This window comes from Stegostoma tigrinum, chromosome 7 (genome assembly GCF_030684315.1).
Source record: "Stegostoma tigrinum isolate sSteTig4 chromosome 7, sSteTig4.hap1, whole genome shotgun sequence".
NCBI classification, from domain to species: domain Eukaryota; kingdom Metazoa; phylum Chordata; class Chondrichthyes; order Orectolobiformes; family Stegostomatidae; genus Stegostoma; species Stegostoma tigrinum.
In genome coordinates this window covers 53,605,480-53,619,645 of record NC_081360.1, presented here as the reverse complement: position 1 = coordinate 53,619,645, position 14,166 = coordinate 53,605,480, and the positions used below count along the sequence as shown (strand labels likewise).

General features: G+C 43.5%; 1 protein-coding gene across 4 annotated transcripts in view; it reads right to left on the bottom strand.

Moving 5' to 3' along the window:
* LOC125454051 (myosin light chain kinase, smooth muscle-like) overlaps window positions 1-14,166 on the bottom strand; it is a 399,944-nt gene that overhangs the window by 252,893 nt on the left and 132,885 nt on the right. For all 4 annotated transcript variants that reach the window (XM_059647275.1, XM_048534324.2, XM_048534323.2 and 1 more), the window contains one exon: window positions 1,774-1,981. In XM_059647275.1, coding sequence (XP_059503258.1) covers window positions 1,774-1,981 — 208 coding nt within the window. The remainder of the gene's footprint in view (window positions 1-1,773; window positions 1,982-14,166) is intronic.

Sequence of the window (14,166 nt, the reverse complement as noted above, 5' to 3'; positions counted from 1 at the left end):
CCAGGCGGAATATGAGTTGCTGTTCCTGCAACCTTCGGGTGGCATCATTGTGGCAGTGCAGGAGGCCCATGATGGGCATGTCATCTAGAGAATGGGAGGGGGAGTGGAAATGGTTTGCGACTGGGAGGTGCAGTTGTTTGTTGCGAACTGAGCGGAGGTGTTCTGCAAAGCGGTCCCCAAGCCTCCGCTTGGTTTCCCCAATGTAGAGGAAGCCGCACCGCGTACAGTGGATGCAGTATACCACATTGGCAGATGTGCAGGTGAACCTCTGCTTAATGTGGAATGTCATCTTGGGGCCTGGGATAGGGGTGAGGGAGGAGGTGTGGGGACAAGTGTAGCATTTCCTGCGGTTGCAGGGGAAGGTGCCAGGTGTGGTGGGGTTGGAGGGCAGTGTGGACCGAACAAGGGAGTCACGGAGAGAGTGGTCTCTCCGGAAAGCAGACAGGGGAGGGTATGGAAAAATATCTAGGGTGGTGGGGTCGGATTGTAAATGGCGGAAGTGTCGGAGGATGATGCGTTGTATCCGGAGGTTGGTAGGGTGGTGTGTGAGAACGAGGGGGATCCTCTTGGGGCGGTTGTGGCGGGGGCGGGGTGTGAGGGATGTGCAACCTGTCTCTGCCTCCCTAACCGGTTCTTCCTCTCACCCATCCCTTCCTCCCACACCAAGCCGCACCCCCAGCTACCTACTAACCTCATCCCACCTCCTTGACCTGTCCGTCTTCCCTGGACTGACCTATCCCCTCCCTACCTCCCCACCTATACTCTCCTCTCCACTTATCTTCTTTACTCTCCATCTTCGGTCCGCCTCCCCCTCTCTCCCTATTTATTCCAGCTCCCTCTCCCCATCCCCCTCTCTGATGAAGGGTCTGGGCCCGAAACGTCAGCTTTTGTGCTCCTGAGATGCTGCTTGGCCTGCTGTGTTCATCCAGCCTCACATTTTATTATATTAGTTTGAAGAATGTGATTGTTTTGGAAGTTGTTAATTATTACATTTTTCCCCATTATTTCTAAATTAAGATATGTACTTTAAAAATAGAGATATATTTTCTCTTACAGATTGAGATTTTTGATAGGTGCACTTTGTTTAATAAAAGACACATGAAAAAACTCCTTTCACATAACAGATTTGTTCTTTTTCAAGTAGAAACATGAGCAAATCATTATATTCCTTTCTTTCACATATTTTTTCTTTGCCACTGCAGTTTTCCCATTCCCTACAAAAACTTTGACAACTTGCACAGTACAGGCATTTGTTTGATACAAAATTTTTAATGCTACAGAGAAAATTATTGAAAATGTTCCTATCAGAACCACAGAATCCCTACAGTGCGGATAGAGGCCATTTGGCCCATCGAGTTTGCATGACCTTCCAAAGAGCATCCAATCCACACCCAGTTCATATCCTATTCCCGTAACCCCGCATTTCCCAAGACTGATCCACCTGGCCTGCACATCTTTAGACTGTGGGAGAAAACCGCAGCATCCAACAGAAACCCAGGCAGACACAGGGAGAACATGCTAACCCCACACAGACAGTCATCCAAGGCTGGAATCAAATTCAGGTCCCCGGCACTACAAGTCAGCAGTAATAACTACGAAGCTATCATAGCATAAAGTAAAATAGAAATGAAGATGTATGTTATGCGGGAGTCTGTTTGGCAATAATATTATTTAAAAGGAAACAGCTAGCAAAGGATTAATCTTCCTGTTCACTTCACTTGCTATGTAATCAGTTAGAATCATTATTCCACCAGATTAGTTACATGGGCATACCTTGTATAGTTAATTCCACAGTAACTTGGCGAACTCCAGCAACATTAGCAGTTTCACATGTGTACTTTCCAGCATCATCTTTTTGCACTTGTTTTATGACTAGGCTGAAAGTTCCACGTGTGCTTTGCTCTGTAACATACCGATCATTCTTTGGGATAAGCTGTCCATTTTTATACCATGTTACGTGAGGTTCTGGACATCCTCTGACCTGAAAAAGAAACAAATTCTTACTAATTATGCTGACGAGTGACAATAGCTTTTACTTTAAAATTGTGGAGCAACAGAGGATGAATTCTTCTGTTCATTTTGTGCTCCACAATGATAAATGTAAAGTGTTAACTGCACAACTAAAAAATCGTCATAACCCTACTGGACCATATGCTCCTCTCTCTTTAGAGGAGTTCCTGATTTGGCTATTTGGATAATTTATCTATTTTCGGTTTAAAATAAAAAAAATCGATCAACCAGCTTTATTTACCAAGCAACAAAATGAGTGATTTATTGCGAAAATAAGAATTATTTCTTATTTCTCAGAATCTGAGATAACAGGGTGTAGAGCTGGATGAACACAGCAAGCCAAGCTGCATCAAAGGAGCAGGAAGGCTGACATTTCGGGCCGAGTCCCTTCTTCAGAAAAAAGGGCCTTTCTGAAGAAGGGTCTCGGCCCGAAACGTCAGCTTTCCTGTTCCTCTGATGTTGCTTAGCCTGCTGTATTCATCCAGCTCTACACCTAGTCAACTTTGGCCAAAGTAGGTTAGTTCCTGAAAGCACAAACGAAAAGGTGTGGAATTCCCAGCTGGATGATAGGCTGGCATTGTGGCATGTGTCGATGGGTGTCTCTTAATGCATTCCATCACTATGGCATACCCACATCAGACACCAGTTTTTAAACAGTAAACATGCTGCTTTCTCCTCATTATGTATGATGTAGGAGCTGGTTGATTCCATTGCAAACTGCAGTGACCACATCTGCAGCAAGTGTTAGTTGCTCAAGGAACTTTGGCCCGGAACTGATGAGCTGGAATCTGAGTTTCAAACACTGTGGCACATCTTGGCAAGAGGGGGAATTACCTGGATGCTTTGTTTCAGGAGGCAGTCACACCTGGTATATTAAGTACTTCAAATTCAATCAGTGATCAGGGACAGCAGGGGGTGATTGTAAGTGAGGCACGTAGGGAGATACTAAATTCAGAAACAGTGGAGTCTCAGCTCTTGACCTTGTCCAACAGGTACAAGGTACTTGCTCCGTGTGGATGAGGAAAAGGGCTGCAGGGAGGAAGCGTCAGCTGACCACTGTGTTGTGATATAAGAGGGGGGAAGCAAGAAAGCAAGTGGTAGTTGTAGGAGACAGTATAATCAGGGGGATTGATACCATCCTTTGTAAGCAGGATCGAGAGTCCGACATGACGTGTGCCAGGGTGAGGGACATCTCTGACCGGCTTGAATGGATATTGGAGTAGGAGGGAGAGGATGCATTTGTTGTGGTCCACGTTGGGACAAACAACATAGGCCAGGCTGGGAATAAAGACCCATTTGGGGATTATAAAGCACTAGAAATGAAATTAAAGAAAAGGTCCTCAAGGGTTATAATCTCTGGATTACTACCTGAGCTATGTGCAAATTGTCTTAAGAAGCTATCACATGGCTAAAGGAGTGGTGTGGGAAAGAAGGGTTCCATTTCATGGGGCATTGGCATCAATTCTAGAACAAGAGGTATCTGTACCGTTGGGACAGTCTACATCTGAACTGAGCTGGAACTAGTGTTCTAGTGAACAGGATAAATAGGATGGTCATTAGTGCTTTAAACTAGTGAATTGGAGGGATGGGAAGGGGAAAATGACAGGAAGTATAATGGTAAATAGAAAAGAAAGCAGCAGATTAACATGTGTGCCAGAAGGTTAACTACTCCAAAGACTATGAAAGAAGTTAAGAGGAAGGAAAGCTCAGGAGATATAAATGGAGATGTTAGAATTCAAAACGAAGGTATTAAAAACTAGCATAAAGGCACTTTACCTGTATACTCACAGCATTTAAAACAAGGTAGGTGAGTTAACAGCACAAATCATTACGCAAGAGTATGATTTAGAAGCCATTATGAAGACATGGATGCAGGGTGGTCATGACTGGGAATTCAATACCCAGGGGTATCAGACTATTTGGAAGGACAGACAGGAAGGTAAGGTGTAAGGCTGATATTTAAGGATGTCATTAGGGTGATAGTGAGAGATGATACAGGTTCTCTGCAGAATAATGTTGAATCCATTTGAGTGGAAATTAGAAATTCTAAGAAAATGTCACTGACAGGCATAGTCTATAGGCCACCAAATAATAACATCACTTTGGGATGAGCAATAAACAAAGAAATAACTAATGCCTCTAGAACTGGTATGGCCATTATCATGGAGGATTTTAATCTATACGTCAATTGATCGAACTAAGTCAATCAAGGCAGCCTTGAGGAGGAGTTCATTGAATATATCTATGATAGTTTTCTTGAGCAGTATGTAATGGAACCGAGGAGGGAGCAAGCTATCCTACATCTGGTCCAGTGTAATGAGACAGGAATAATTAATGATCTTACAGTTCGAGATCTTCTTGGAAGGAGCGAGCACAGTGTGGTTGAATTTAGAATACAGATGGAAAGTGAGATGATAAAATCCAATACAGGGTCCTATGCTTAAACAAAGGAGACTGCAACAAGAAGAGGGAGGAGTTGGCTAAAGTAGACTGGAAGCAAAGACTTTATGGTGGGACTGTTGAAGAATAGTAGAAAATTTTCAAAGCAATTTTTCAAAGTGCTCAGCCGAAGTATAGACTAGTGAAAAGGAAAGACTGTACAACAAGGGGTAATCAGCCATGGATGTCTCAGGAAATAAGGGAGGCTATCAAATTGAAAGGTAAGGTTTATAAAGTGGCAAAGATTTGTGGGAAGCTAGAAGATTAGGAAAACTTTAAACATCAACAGAAAGCCACAACAAAAGCTATAAAAGAAAAGTAAGATAGATAATGAGAAAGAGGTAGTGTTGGGCAAGCTAATAGAGCTAAAGGTAGACAAATCTCCTGGCCCTGATGGAATGCATCCCAGGGTAAGAAAATAGATGGCAAACAAAATAACAAATGCACCCATGATACTTTTCCAAAATTTGCTGGATTCTAGAGCAATTCCAGCAGATTGGAAAACAGCAAATGTGATGTTGTTGTTTGAAAAAAAGGCGGTAGACAAAAGATGGGGAATTATAGGCTGGTTAGTTTAACTACTATAGTGGGGAAAATGCTTGGGGAAAATACCATCAACAAAGAAATAGTGAGACATCTAGATAGAATCCCATTTCGCAGATGCAGCATGGGCTCATGAAAGGCAGGTTCATGAAAGTTAACTAACTAACTGGAATTCTATGACGACATTAAATAGACAACAAGGACCGAATAGATGTCTATCTGGATTTTCAAAAGGCATTAAACAAGGTGCCGCATAAAAGGCTGCTGTATAAGACAACGATGCACGGCATTATGGGTAATATATTAGCATGCTAGAGGATTAGTTAACTAACAGGAAGCAAAGAGTAGGGATAAATGAGTGTTTTTCCGGTTGGCAATCAGTGACTGGTGCCATACCTCACGGATCAGTGTTGGGGCTGCAATTGTTTACAATTTACAAAGAAGATTTGGAGTTGGGGACCATGTGTAGCATGTCAAAGTTTGCAGATGAAACTAAGACAAGTGGTACAGCAAAGTGTGCAGAAGACTCTGAAAGTTTGCAGGGGAGTATAGATAGTTTAAGTGAGTGGGCAAAGCTCTGGCAGATGCAGTACAATGTTGATAAATATGAAGTCATCCATTTTTGTTGGAACAACAGTAACAAGGGCTACTATTTGAACAGTAAAAATTGCAGCATGCTGCTGTGCAGAGGGACTTGGGTGTCTTTGTGGATGAATCGCAGAGGGTTGATTTGCAGGAACGGCAGGAAATTAAGAAAACAAATGGAATTTTGTTTTTCATTGCTAGAGGGATGGAATTTAAAAATAGAGAGGTTATATTGCAGCTGTGTATGGTGCTGGTGAGGCCACACCTGGAGTACTGCACGCAATTTTGGTCTCCTTACTTGAAAAAGGATGCACTGGCTCTGGAGGGGTGCAGAGGGGGTTCAATAGGTTGATTCCGCAGTTGAGAGAATTGACTTATGAGGAGAGAATGAGTAGACTGGGATCATATTCATTGTAATTTAGAAGAAAGACGGAGGTTCTGAGAGAAACATATAAAATTATGAAGGAAACAGATAAGATAGAGGCAGGGAGGTTGTTTCCACTGGTAGGAGAAACTAGAACAAGAGGGCATTGTCTCAAAATTAAGGGGAGCAGATTTAGGACTGAGCTGAGGATGAACTTCTCCACTTAAAGTGTTGTCAATCTGTGGAATTCCATGCCCAGTGAAATATTTGAGTTTCTTTATTGAATATTGTAAAAGCTAAGATAGATAACTTTTTGAACAGTTAAGGAATTAAGGGTGATGGTGAGAAGGTGGGTAAGTGAAACTAAAAGATCAGCCATGATCTTACTGAATGGTAGAGCAGGCTCGAAGGGCCAGATGGCCCACTCCTACTCCAGGTTGTCATGTGACTCAGTCACACATTAAAACATCCCAAAGACCAAGTTAATTCTAGTCTGCTATATTGAATTTGCTAGGGAGGAGAGATAGCCAAGTGTCTTCCAATTCTAACTGTCGTACAATATCTGAAGTAGGTTACAGTCTGGTAAATGATACAATTGTATAAGGGAAGGCAATGGCCTAATTGCATTATCGCTGGACTATTCATTTAAAGAGCGAGGTAATGTTCTGGGGGATTGTTCTGTATCGGCGCCGCCTCTTGCTCCCCAGAGGAGCTCGAACAGTTCATCCACTTCACCAACACCTTCCACCCCAACCTTCAGTTCACCTGGGCCATCTCCAGCACATCCCTCACCTTCCTGGACCTCTCAGTCTCCATCTCAGGCAACCAGCTTGTAACTGATGTCCATTTCAAGCCCACCGACTCCCACAGCTACCTAGAATACACCTCCTCCCACCCACCCTCCTGCAAAAATTCCATCCCCTATTCCCAATTCCTCCGCCTCCGCCGCATCTGCTCCCACCATAAGACATTCCACTCCCGCACATCCCAGATGTCCAAGTTCTTTAAGGACCGCAACTTTCCCCCCACGGTGATCGAGAACGCCCTTGACCGCGTCTCCCGCATTTCCCGCGACACATCCCTCACACCCCGCCCCCGCCACAACCGCCCCAAGAGGATCCCCCTCGTTCTCACACACCACCCTACCAACCTCCGGATACAACGCATTATCCTCCGACACTTCCGCCATTTACAATCCGACCCCACCACCCAAGACATTTTTCCATCCCCTCCCCTGTCTGCTTTCCGGAGAGACCACTCTCTCCGTGACTCCCTTGTTCACTCCACACTGCCCTCCAACCCCACCACACCCGGCACCTTCCCCTGCAACCGCAGGAAATGCTACACTTGTCCCCACACCTCCTCCCTCACCCCCATCCCAGGCCCCAAGATGACATTCCACATTAAGCAGAGGTTCACCTGCACATCTGCCAATGTGGTATACTGCATCCACTGTACCCGGTGCGGCTTCCTCTACGTTGGGGAAACCAAGCGGAGGCTTGGGGACCGCTTTGCAGAACACCTCCGCTCAGTTCGCAACAAACATCTGCACCTCCCAGTCGCAAACCATTTCCACTCCCCCTCCCATTCTCTTGACGACATGTCCATCATGGGCCTCCTGCACTGCCACAATGATGCCACCCGAAGGTTGCAGGAACAGCAACTCATATTCCGCCTGGGAACCCTGCAGCCATATGGTATCAATGTGGACTTCACCAGTTTCAAAATCTCCCCTTCCCCTACTGCATCCCTAAACCAGCCCAGTTCGTCCCCTGCCCCCACTGCACCACACAACCAGCCCAGCTCTTCCCCCTCACCCACTGCATCCCAAAACCAGTCCAACCTGTCTCTGCCTCCCTAACCGGTTCTTCCTCTCACCCATCCCTTCCTCCCACACCAAGCCGCACCCCCAGCTACCTACTAACCTCATCCCACCTCCTTGACCTGTCCGTCTTCCCTGGACTGACCTATCCCCTCCCTACCTCCCCACCTACACTCTCTCCACCTATCTTCTTTACTCTCCATCTTCGGTCCGCCTCCCCCTCTCTCCCTATTTATTCCAGTTCCCTCCCCCCATCCCCCTCTCTGATGAAGGGTCTAGGCCCGAAACGTCAGCTTTTGTGCTCCTGAGATGCTGCTTGGCCTGCTGTGTTCATCCAGCCTCACATTTTATTATAATGTTCTGGGGGGCCTTGGTTCAAATCCTGCTGTGGAAAATGGTGGAGTTTGAATTTAACAAAAATCTAGAAATAACAGTTGTTTAATTATTGCCATGAAACAGTTGCTGATTGTTGGAGAAAAACCCATCCAGTTCACTAATGCCCTTTAGGGAAGGAAACAGCCATCCTTACCTGATCTGGCCTACATACGACTCCAGATCCACAGCAATGTGGCTAACTCTTAACTGCCCTCTGGACAATAAAGGGCGAGCATTAAATAATGACCTAGCGAGTGACACTCACATCATGGCATGAATGAAAAAAAGAATCTTGACAATGTAGTAAATATTAGCCCTTGTCTCCAGTAATCTCATTTCTGCTATTATAACCAAATTGGTTCTTGGTCCTAAAACCCCAGAAATTGTCAGCAAAACTCAGCAAGTCTGGCGGTACCTTGGGGTGGGGGGTGGTGGCGGGTGACCAGATCGATGAGAAGGAAGGTAAACCAGGCGATTATAGATGCCAGACCAGATTGCTGAATAAGTGATCACGACAGCTGACAGTAACAGGGAATGGGCAGTCTATGCTGCAAGCAAACCATGCAAATGTGATAACAGGCCTGAGAATGGGTGAAAAGCAACACATGTCGTGACAGGACTGGGTGTGGGGGTGGGTAAAAAACATAACAAGGATGGAATCTGGTGCCAAATTTATTGAACATCATGTTGAGTCCCAGAGGCTGCAGAGTCCCTAAGTGGAAAATGAGATGATGTTCTTCAAGCTTGTGCTGAGGCTCCCGCTGAGGTTCTTGATCCAGTTGTGCAGCATGTAACTTTTACTAAAGATTTTATATATCAGTTACGGTTGGCTTGGAGATTATTACTATGCACTTACAATTCTCCAATGATGACCATAATTGTGGAGGTATCACAATGGGTTTCTGTTGATCCTCCTGTAAATTTGATGACAAAGATTCACAGGCTTGTCAAAAAAGTTGGGGTAAGTTTACTTTTAGCTATTTCACAGATTTTAGAAAATTATTTCAAGGGATATGAAGATCGCTGGCTTGGCCAGCATTTCCTGACCATCCTAACTGCTTTGGAGAAGGTGGTCTCAAGCTGGCTTCTTGAACTGCTACAGTTCATGGGGAATATGTACATCCACAGAAAGGGGTAGGTAAACCAGCAGATTATGGCTGGCATGATTCGATTTAAACTTTATTATTACGTTGACAATGGTCAATGCTGATGTTGCCATGTTCTGCTGCTGGTGACCCTCTAGAAAGTAAAAGTCATGGCTTTGGAATGTGGTCTTGAAGGTGGTTTACAGCACTGCATTTTGTAGATGATACTGACTACTGACCATGTAGCTCAATGGTATTCGGAGTGAATGTTGGTGTTGGTGGATGGAATGCCAATCAAATAAGTTGCTTTGTCCCGGAGATGTATTCACCCCAGAAAGTGGGGAGTATTTCATCACAACCCAAACTTGTGCCTTTTTAGTTAGTGCTATGTTTGAGGAGTTAGGGAATTAGCTATTTGCAACAGAATTTCCAACTCTGACTTGCTCTTGTAAGGATAATATTTATATGGCTCATCCCTTTCTGTTTCTGATCAATGATAACTCCGATGATGTTGATAGAGGGAATTCAACAATGGTCATGCCATTGGGAAGTTGTTGGATTGACTCTTCTTAAAGAGAGTAATTTAAGTATCTGTGTAGAACAAAGTGATAACGGGAACAGCAGATGCTGGAGAATCCAAGATAACGAAATGTGAGGCTGGATGAACACAGCAGGCCCAGCAGCATCTCAGGAGCACAAAAGCTGACGTTTCGGGAACAAAGGTTACTTTCCACTTGTCAGTCGAAGCCTGAATGTTGTCCAGATTTTGTTCCAAATGGCCATTGGCTGTTTCAATATCTTAGGAACTGTGAATGACACTGATCATTGCGCATTCATCAGCAAATATCCCCTGTTCTGACCTTATGATGCAGCGAAGGTCATTGATAAAGTGGCCAAAGATGGTTGGACTTAGGTGCCATCTGATGTCTATGGATTGAAATGATTGATCGTTGCAATTTCAAGCTGTGGAAAATTTTCCTCCTGATTACCACTGACTTTAGTTTTACAAGATTCCTTAATATCTCACTCAGTGAAATCTACCTTGATGTCAATGGCACTCACTCTCATTTAATTGCTGGTGTTCAGTGTGATGATCCATGTTTGTACCAAAACTGTAATGAGGTTAGCAGCCGACTGACCATTGTGGAAACCAAAGCGAGTGTCAGTGAGCTGGTTATCACTGACACTCAGTGTCAATTGACAGAAATGCCATTGATTCCTACTCTCACACTGATGATCGAGAGTAGGCTGATGGGGTAGTAACTGACTATATTTGACTGATCCTGCTTTTTTGTGGACAGGACATACCTGAACAATTTTCAACATTGCTGAAATGATAGACTTTAATAACAATTCACAAAAACAAAAATACAAATAAACAATCAGTTCGGCTCATTCTGGTTCTGCAAAATTTCCCATTGACTAAAGGACATTAGAGAATCAATTTTTATTTTCAACAGTTGATAATGGTTACTTGGTCACTATATGACTGGAAATTTATTCCAGGTTTTAAAGTTCCTTGTTCAGTAATGGCTGTAACTGGTTTCTTTTTCAGCAAATTTATCTGTTCATTAGATGTTACTTCTTTATTTCCGTCTCTTCCTGAGACCCTTAAAAACTGATAATGCAGCTCACCAATGTCTTAATACGCATTCTTTAAACTCCTGTTTCTGGAGCTTTTCCTTACTGTATTTTAATTGCTCAGGACTTACTGTCTTCTGCTCTGACTGTTTTGGAGATTGCTAAGCTGCACTGTTGCTATTACATGTGTTTTCTCTCTGAATGGTCTCCTTCAAGCAAATGCACTTGTAATTATTTACCAAAATTCTCTGAACTCTGGGGTGGTTCCGCAGATTGGAAAACAGCCAGTGTGACACCACTGTTTAAAAAAGGAAGTAGACTAAAAGCAGGTAACTATAGCCAGTTAGCTTAACTTCGGGAGTGGGGAAAATGCTTGAATCTATCATGAAGGAAGAAACAGCGAGACATCTGGATGTAAATTGTCCCATTGGGAACTCCAAGCATGGGTTCATGAAGGGTAGGTCACGTTTAACTAATTTGGTGGAATTCTTTAAGGACATTACTTGCATGGTGGACCATGGGGAACCTGTGGGTGTGGTGTACCTGGATTTCCAGAAGGCATTTGACAAGGTGTCACGCCAAAGGCTGCTACAAAAGATAAAGTTACATGGTATTACAGGTGATGTAATGACATGGATAGAGGATTGGTTGACCAGCAGAAAGCAGAGAGTAGGGGTAAATGGGTGTTTTTCTGGTTGCCGGTCAGTGGCTAGTGGTGTGCCTCAGGGATCAATGTTGGGACATCAATTGTTTACAATTTACATAGATGATTTGAAGCCAGGGACTAAGTGCAGTGTGTCAAAATTTGCAGATGACACTAAAGTGATTGGTAGAGCAAAGTGTGCAGAAGACTTTGAAAGTCTGCAGTGGGTAATAGATAGTCTAAGTGAGTGGGCAAAGGTCTGGCAGATGGAGTACAATGTTGATAAGTGTGAGGTCATCCATTTTGGTAGGAATAACAGGAAAATGGACTATGTTTTAAATGGTAAAAAATTGCAGCACGCTGCTGTGCAAAGGGACTTGGGTGTCCTTGTGCATGAATCGCTGAAGGTGGGATTACAGGGGCAGCAGATTAAAAAGGCAAATGAAATTTTGTCTGCCATTGCTAGAGGGATGGAGTTTAAAAACAGGGAGGCTATGCTGCAGCTGTACAGGGCCCTGGTGAGGCCACACCTGGAGTACTGTGTGCAGTTTTGGTCTCCTTACTTGAGAAGGGATATACTAGCACTGGAGGGGGTGCAGAGGAGATTCACTCCATTGATTCCAGAGTTGAGAGGGTTGGATTATGAGGAGAGACTGAGTGGACTGGGCTTATTCTCATTGGAATTCAGAAAGAATGAGGGGAGATCTTATAGAAACAATTAAGATTATGAAGGGAAAAGATAAGGTGGAGGCACTAGGAGGTGAAACTAGGACTAGAGGGCATTGCCTCAAAATAAAGGGAAGCATTTGTAGGACTGAGGTCAGAAGGAACTTCTTCACCCAAAGGGTTGTAAATTTATGGAATTCCCTGCCCAGTGAAGCAGTTGAAGCTACCTCGCTGAATGTTTTTAAGGCAAGGCTAGATACATTTTTGAACAATAATGGAATTAAGGCTTATAGTGAGTGGGTGCGTAAGTGGAGCTGAGTCTCAAAAAGATCAGCCATGATCTTATTAAATGGAGGGTCAGGCTTGAGGGGCCGGAAGACCTACTCCTGCTCCTAGTTTCAGAGACAGTAGGAACTGCAGATGCTGGAGATTCTAAGATAACGAGATGTAGAGCTGGATGAACACAGCAGGCCAAGCAGCATCAGAGGAGCAGGAAGGCTGATGTTTCGAGTTGAACAAGGGTCTAGGCCCGAACCGTCAGCCTTCCTGCTCCTCCAATGCTGCTTCGCCTGCTATGTTCATCCAGCTCTACACCTTGTTATCTCCTGCTCCTAGTTCTTATGTTCTTTCTAAAAGAAACCTGTGCACTCTGCCTGACCTTCTGGATGGTTCTGTCATTCTGTCTTTGTGTGTCAAAGGACACCTTGTGACTCAGCAACAGCAGTTTATTTTCTATCCTATCCTTTTTTCTAACGCACTGAATTATTTACCACAGGTTTTAAAGGCTCATTTAGACGTATATAAGCAAAACTTCAGACAACTTGGCAGCGCTTACAAAACTCATACAACTAACAATGTCCTTCCTTTAATGCATATAACACAAAAAAACAAGTTTAACTTAAAGTAATGCATGTTTCAGTCCACGTTAGATCCTGAGTTTTCAAATAATAACTATAATATATGATGATCCTTCATCATGAATGACTAAAGAAAGAAAAACAGGACCATATTGCAAGGCTCCCTTTAACCATCAAGGCAGTAAATGCTATCCCTTTGCCTCTTCTATTCTCTATAACTGATTGGCAGAGGGTTTGTGCTATGTTACAAGCCTTCTTGGATGTCATCTCTTTTCCTTGAAGGGCTAGGAGAAGCGAGAATTCTGAAAATTGAGGTGTGAACTCATTGTCCAAAAAGGAATGGGGTTCTTCAGGAACATGGTGGATAAAGGACCAAATAGTCATTATGAACTGAGGCTCATCAATTCAGAAACAGAAACCAAGTCACAGAAATGGTCCTCACACACTAATGTGTGGGCCTGAAATTGCCATATCACCATGTCCACCACATAAGACATGAAAAAATTGGCATTTTAGGACCATAATTCCTAATTCAATAAAATGAAATGCGTTATAATTGAAACTGATCAAAAGATTGCACAGATTACAAATTGCCTTGCAAAGACATCAAGATACTCAAGTAGTGGCCGATCCACATCAAATGGAGTGTTTGTAAAAACATCCAGTAGAATGTTTTGAGAATAAAAGCCATTAATTGTTGTTCAATGAAAAATCTGAGGCAACTTGAGTTTAAAGAGAATATACAATCTAGTCCCTAGAAATAAAACATATCAAGGTCTGCTTTATAGAGTTTCAAGATTTACAGCTACCTTTTGAACAATGACTTTTATTATATACAACTTGTCCAGCTACACTGCTGGGTAATGTCAGAGCTTTTATGTAACCATTCATCTTTTCAGAGAAGACTTTTGTTTCGAATTAAAATCCTAACCTTGTAACCAAGAATGGATCCAAGACTTAGTGAATCAAACAAATAACAAGTGTTGTGATTGATGATCATTATGAAATCAAACACCCTGCTTTTTGATCCCAGGTCCAATTTGCAAAGGTGGAGAATTCCCAGCTCAGCACATCCCACCTTTAAACCTGGCAACCCAACCTGTCTATTGTTGATCCTGGGGATTGGGCTGGTTTGGAAGTCTTGCTGAACACAGGAAGAGCTGAGTTCATAGTCCGTGCCCGAGACATGGAGTGGA